This window comes from Chlorella variabilis, assembly GCF_000147415.1.
Source record: "Chlorella variabilis unplaced genomic scaffold CHLNCscaffold_22, whole genome shotgun sequence".
In the NCBI taxonomy this organism is placed as follows: domain Eukaryota; kingdom Viridiplantae; phylum Chlorophyta; class Trebouxiophyceae; order Chlorellales; family Chlorellaceae; genus Chlorella; species Chlorella variabilis.
Window position 1 is genome coordinate 428,827 of NW_005435066.1, and position 5,569 is coordinate 434,395.

General features: G+C 71.1%; 3 protein-coding genes across 3 annotated transcripts in view; 2 read left to right on the forward strand and 1 right to left on the reverse strand.

The window, feature by feature from the left end:
* Positions 1-373: 373 nt before the first annotated feature.
* Positions 374-721, forward strand: CHLNCDRAFT_15720 (hypothetical protein; the record flags this gene model as incomplete). Its single annotated transcript, XM_005844445.1, has 2 exons — positions 374-415; positions 542-721. Coding segments are annotated over 2 exons (222 nt in total), but the record flags the coding sequence as incomplete, so codon positions are not given.
* A 641-nt stretch (positions 722-1,362) lies between these two features.
* CHLNCDRAFT_10657 (hypothetical protein) lies at positions 1,363-2,925 on the forward strand (the record flags this gene model as incomplete). Its single annotated transcript, XM_005844446.1, has 5 exons — positions 1,363-1,536; positions 1,680-1,793; positions 2,025-2,150; positions 2,383-2,502; positions 2,677-2,925. Coding segments are annotated over 5 exons (783 nt in total), but the record flags the coding sequence as incomplete, so codon positions are not given.
* An 810-nt stretch (positions 2,926-3,735) lies between these two features.
* CHLNCDRAFT_138879 (hypothetical protein) overlaps positions 3,736-5,569 on the reverse strand; it is a gene marked incomplete at both ends in the record, with an annotated part of 3,294 nt that continues 1,460 nt past the window's right edge. The window contains 5 exons of the mRNA XM_005844539.1: positions 3,736-4,142; positions 4,410-4,536; positions 4,712-4,888; positions 5,124-5,218; positions 5,475-5,523. Coding sequence (XP_005844601.1) covers positions 3,736-4,142; positions 4,410-4,536; positions 4,712-4,888; positions 5,124-5,218; positions 5,475-5,523 — 855 coding nt within the window. The remainder of the gene's footprint in view (positions 4,143-4,409; positions 4,537-4,711; positions 4,889-5,123; positions 5,219-5,474; positions 5,524-5,569) is intronic.

Genomic DNA, 5,569 nt, shown 5'->3' on the forward strand with positions numbered 1-5,569 from the left:
GATAGCCCCTCAGCCCGCGCCGACTCTCCTGAGCGGGTCAGAGCAGCGTCTGCAGACCGCCAGCCGGGCAGCAATATGACTGTGACGCCTCAGGAGGGCAGCCAGCCGCAAGCGGGGGCCGCAGCGGCTGGGGTGCCCGGCCTGAACGCAGAGGTGGGCGCTGAACGGCCCGCTGCGCACACCCCAGAACCTGGTTGACCGTCGCAGGGGCTTGCGGGCCCACTCCAGAGCCGTGCAAGGCGGGGGCGCCGTGCCCGCAACGCGGCTGACACGTTTGTGGCCCAGCCGCCGCCCCGCCGCCGACCCTCATGTGCCCGCCCATGCCGCGCCTTGCGTCCTGCAGAGCAGCGTGCAGAGCCTGGACGGCCGCATCATCCCCACCTCCTTTGTGTGCCCTGTGTCGATGGAGATCATGGTGCGCCTGTGCTGCTCGCTTGCAAGGTCAAACCGCCGGCCGAGCGGGCGACCACCTGTTGGGCGCTCGTGTGTGCCTGCTCGCCACTCAACCGCCTATCCTGCGTACCTCTACCTGCATCTGCAGGTGGATCCCGTCATCCTGGCCACCGGCCACACCTATGACCGGCACAGCATCGAGCGGTGGCTGGCGCAGGGGCACAAGACGTGCCCCGTCACCGGCATGCGGCTGCGACACCTGGAGCTCACCCCCAACTTTGCCCTGCGCAGCGCCATCGTGGACTGGGCGCAGCAGAACAGCGTCAAGCTGCCGGAGCGACCCACGCAGCAGTCGGTGCAGCCGGTGTTCAAGTGGGAGGAAGGGCGCGCTGGCAACATCCTGCACGTGGGTGCTGCCGCCCGCCCGCAGAAACCGCGCCGGGCCCTGGCCCGCTCGCTCGCATATGCTGTTCTGGTTGCCCAGCACCTGGGCGCGCCACCAGCTGCTCCGTATAGATGTGTTGCGAGGCAGCAGCCTGGCGTGGCAGGCCTCGCCGCTTGCCCCGCGTTGCCTGCGCCACGCCCACCGCGCCACCGCTGCTTGTGCTGGCACATGGCGTGTTTGCAGGGGCACACAGAGATCATCTGGGCCATCGAGGTGCTGGGCAGCCGCATCTACACCGCATCAGCCGACAAAACTGTGCGGGTGTGGGACCTCAACACCAAGCGCTGCACGCAGGTGCGCTTTGGAGGCGGGCCTGCCTGTCGCTGCCACCGCCTGCCCGCTGGATGGCAACCGCAGCGGCACTGCGGTCCCACGGCGCCGCACCGCAACCCTCCCCAGCCACCCGTGCTTGCCCGCTGCTGGCCTGGTCCCATTCATTGCCGGGTCCCATCCCCACGCTGTCCACCCCACCCACGCCTGGCGCTGCGCAGGTGCTGGAGAGCCACACGCGGCCGGTGCTGTCACTGGCCACCGCGGGCGGCCGCCTGTTCTCGGGATCTTACGATTACTCCATCCGCGTGTGGAGCCTGGGCAGCCTGGCACGGGAGAAGACGCTGACGGGGCACACCGACGCGGTGCGCGCGCTGGCGGTGGCCGGCAACAAGGTCTTCTCCGCCTCATACGACACAACGCTCAAGGTGGGCTGGCCGGCTGCGCTGCGGGCCTGGGGCTGGGGTGGGGTGCGGGTGCGGGTGACAGGGCGGGAGGGTGTGTGAGAGCGGAGAGAGGGAGCGCGTGTGTGCCGCAGCACAGCCTGCCGGCCCGCCTTTGCTGCCTGCAGGTGTGGGATGCGGAGGCGCTCACGCTGCTGGCCACGCTGTCGGGCCACTCGGGGCCCGTGCGCACGCTGGTGCGCTGCGGCGACAAGGTCTTCAGCGGCTCCTACGACAAGACGGTGAGTACCTGCGCCCGCCGCTCCTCCTCCTGCTCCTGCTCCATGCGGTCGCTGCGCTGCCTGGTGTGGCGCCTGCTGCGCTGCGCTGCGCCGTGTGGGCTGGACCACAGCGTGCGCAGCGTCTCGGGTCACCGTGCATGCTCGTGCCGTGGCTCAGGGCTGTGCCGTGCCTCACGGTGCAAGTGCTGGCAGCACCCGCCTGCCTACCCACGCGCCTCTCTGCGCCCGCAGGTGCGCGTGTGGGACACCACCACGCACGAGTGCCTGGCCACGCTGGTGGGGCACACGGGCGCGGTGCGGGCGCTGGCGGCCACCGACACCATGGTATTTTCCGGCAGCGACGATACGACAATCAGGGTGAGGCGTCGCTTCCGCGTGAATGTCCTTCATGCCTCCTGTTTCTGGTCCCTTGGCCTTGGGGTTGCAGCGGGAGGCAGGGACGGGGTGCTGCTGGGCGGGAGCAGCCAGCTGGAGGTTGGGCGGCGCTGGCTCGCGCTGCGCTGCATGCCAGTGCCGCTGCATTCGCCCAGCAGCGGGCCCCCAGGTTTTCTTGACCCTGCCCGGCGCGGCTGTGTGTGTGTGTGCGCAGGTGTGGGACGCGGCCTCCCTCACCTGCCTGGCCACGCTGGAGGGGCACGAGGACAATGTGCGGGTGCTGGCAGTGGGGCACGGCTACCTCTTCTCGGGCTCCTGGGACAAGACCGTGCGGGTGGGTGCCTGGGCGCCGCAGCCAGCTGCTGGCAGCCGCAGCCTTGCTAAGCTGCCACGTCCCGCCCGCATGTGCGGAACCCCCAACCACACGCCACCACCGCCGCCATGCACGCATGCCGCCGCGTGGCCCCTCCCCGACTGCCACACTTCTGGCTCCTCTGCCCCCCTCCAGGTGTGGTCCTGCGACAGCCTGACGTGCATCAAGGTGCTGGAGGGACACAATGAGGCGGTACTGGCGCTGGCGGTGGGGGACCTCTTCCTGGCCAGCGGCTCCTACGACACAACCATCCGCTTCTGGGACCTGGCCTCCTGGCAGTGCGTGCGCAAGGCGGAGGGGCATGACGACGCGGTGCGCGTGCTGGCCGCGGCAGACGGCAGCGGCGTCATCAGCGGCGCGTACGACGGCGCGGTGGGGGTGTGGTGAGGCACCCGGGCGCGTGCCGCCGGGCCGCAGCAGCCTGGCGTGCAGCGCCCCCACACCCCCACACACCCTCGCCCACAGCCAGCCCAGCCGCCGTGGGCACCTTGCAGCAGCGCGGGCGCCGCCCTCCCCGCCCCCCAGCCCAGCAGGACAAGCCAGCGCCCCAGCCGGGGGGCCTGGGGGGCAGTGCCCTTGCCTGACCATGATTTAAGTCCGCAGTGTACCTCACCCCACCAGCAATGAACTCCCTTTATACCCGCTCCCGGCGCGCCGTGCCTGGCTCCCCCCTCCCAGGCCACCTCTCTCGTCCGCACCTCAACAGTACTATTCCCTTGCCTCTCAGCCGTTTTTTCCTGCCCTACGTGATGCGGCGCAGCTGCCCCCGCAACAGCTGTGGGGGCCCTGACACACAAGCCCGCCAATGCCCCGCCCCGTCCCTGCCTTCCACACTAATTCCCCCGAACGAACGATGTGCGCCTGCCCCTTCCCTCCCTCCTGCTCTAGCACCCCCTCCTGTCTGTGTAGCGATAGCCCCCTATTTCGTGCTTTGCTTTGTATCAAGCGCACGGCGCCAGCGGTGCTGCAGCGCGCCCGCCGCTGCCCCTGCGCCCCTTGCTGCGCATGTGAACTGCCCAGCCAGCCTTGCTTGCTCTTGCACAGGCTCAATTTTTGGTTTTCACCTTTACAATGTTCACAAGCCCCCCGAGAGTAGAGGACAGTTTGGTAGCAGCAGGGCACCGCATGCCACAAGCCCGCACCAGTAGCAGCAGCAGGCGGGAGGGCCAAGCAGGCACGAAGGGGGCGCACAGCTTATGGAGCTGGCGGCAGCAGGCTGAACTCTGGCGCCTCCGACACCTTGCGCCGCTTCGGCGCCCCTCTTCCGCCGCCCCACGCCCGCTGCTGCCCGCCCGCCGCCCGCGCCGCCTGCCCCTCCGCCACCACCCCCGTGGCCGCTGTCGCCGCCTCCTTTGCTACCGCCGGTGCGACTGCCGCCGCTGGCCCGGCTGCCCCGCCCCGCGCCCGCTCGGCTTCCGCCTCGGCCGCCAGCGCCGCGCCCATGGCCTCCAGCGCCGCATCCACGTCGTCCCGTACCGCCTCCAGCGCCCCTTTAGCCAGCCGGTGGGCCCGCACAAACGTGTTGTCCGCTTTCCTGAGCATGCCCTTGAAGTGCCGCACGTCCTCGTGGCGCAGCAGGGTGAACACGCGGCCCGCGCGGCCTGCTCGCAGGGTGGGCGGGTTTAGGGTTTGGGGGCCAGCCGGGAGGGCTGCGGGTCGGGCCAAGGCCACCTGCCGCTGCCTCCGTCCACGCGGGAACAAACGCCCCCAACCCAGAGCGCCACACTCTCCCTGCAACGCACAAACACACACACAAGCGCGCGCGCGCGCGCACGTACCCACCCACCACCCCCACCCTCCCACCCACACACACACACAGCCCAGCGCACACCGCCCGCCGCATCCTGGCGCGCGCGCCCCGGGCTCACCCGCACGCGCGGTGCGCCCCGCGCGGTGCACATACGTCTTGACATACACCGGCGCGTCGTAGTTCACAACATTCGCCACCCCCGCCACATCCATGCCGCGCGTCATCGCGTCGGAGCACACCAGCACCTGCGGAGGTGGTGGTGCGTGGACGCGTGGTGGGATGCCCCCGCGTAGCGGGCCAGGCGGGCGGCGCCACCAGCAAGCAGCGGCACCACCCGCAAGCGGTGCCACCTGCCAGCGGTGCCGCCAGCCACCGGTGCCACCAGCTGGACGGCCGCAACGGGCAGGCGGCGCAGCGCACCTTGGCCTTGCCGCTGCGGAATGCCTCCAGGCGCGCGGCTCGCTCCGCGGGCGCCACCAGGCTGCTGAACTCCACCGCCCGGTCGGGCAGGCAGGGCAGGGCGGCCAGCAGGAGGTGGAGGCGGTGGGTGGCCTCCACAGAGGAGGTGAAGACGATGGTCTGCTCGCCGCGCAGCTCCTGCAGCGCGGCACCGACGCGGGGCAAGGCGGGCAGGCAGGCGGGCAGGCAGGCAGGCAGCCGGCGGGGAGAGGCAGGTGGCAGGCAGTCAACTGCCAGGCCTCGGCAGGGCAGCAAGCCCCACACGCTGTGTCCAATGTGGGCCAGCCTGCACGGCGGCGGCGAGGCGCTGGGGCGACGGGCGGCCGCGCGCGTCACGCCGGCTGGCCCCTGCAACGACGGCATGCTGGCGCACCTGCAGCAGCGCGGCCAGGGCGGCGGGCTTGCGCTCAGCTGGCACCACCAGCTTCAGCTCCTGCAGGCTGCGGGGCAGCTGGTACCGGTGGTCCACTGCAGCGAGCAGGGAAGGAGGGCGAGGAGGGGGTGCGATGGGGAGAGGGAGGGGCGGGCAGCGGGCGCGGCGGCAGCTGCAGGCGCAGGCAGGCAGGCGGCAGGCATGGGTGTCACGGCGAGGCGGCAGGCGCCGCAGCAGGCGCCGCAACAGGGCACCACAGCGGGCACCACAGCAGGCACCACAGCGGGCACCACAGCGCGTGCAGCGGCAGGCGCAGGCGCCCCGTCAGCGGGGCGGCCCGGGCCTCCTCACCCGCGCTCATGGCGATGTATCGGGGGCAGTGCAGGCCCAGGCGGTCGATCTTGGAAGGGTCTCGAGTGAGGGTGGCAGACACCACAAATTTCACT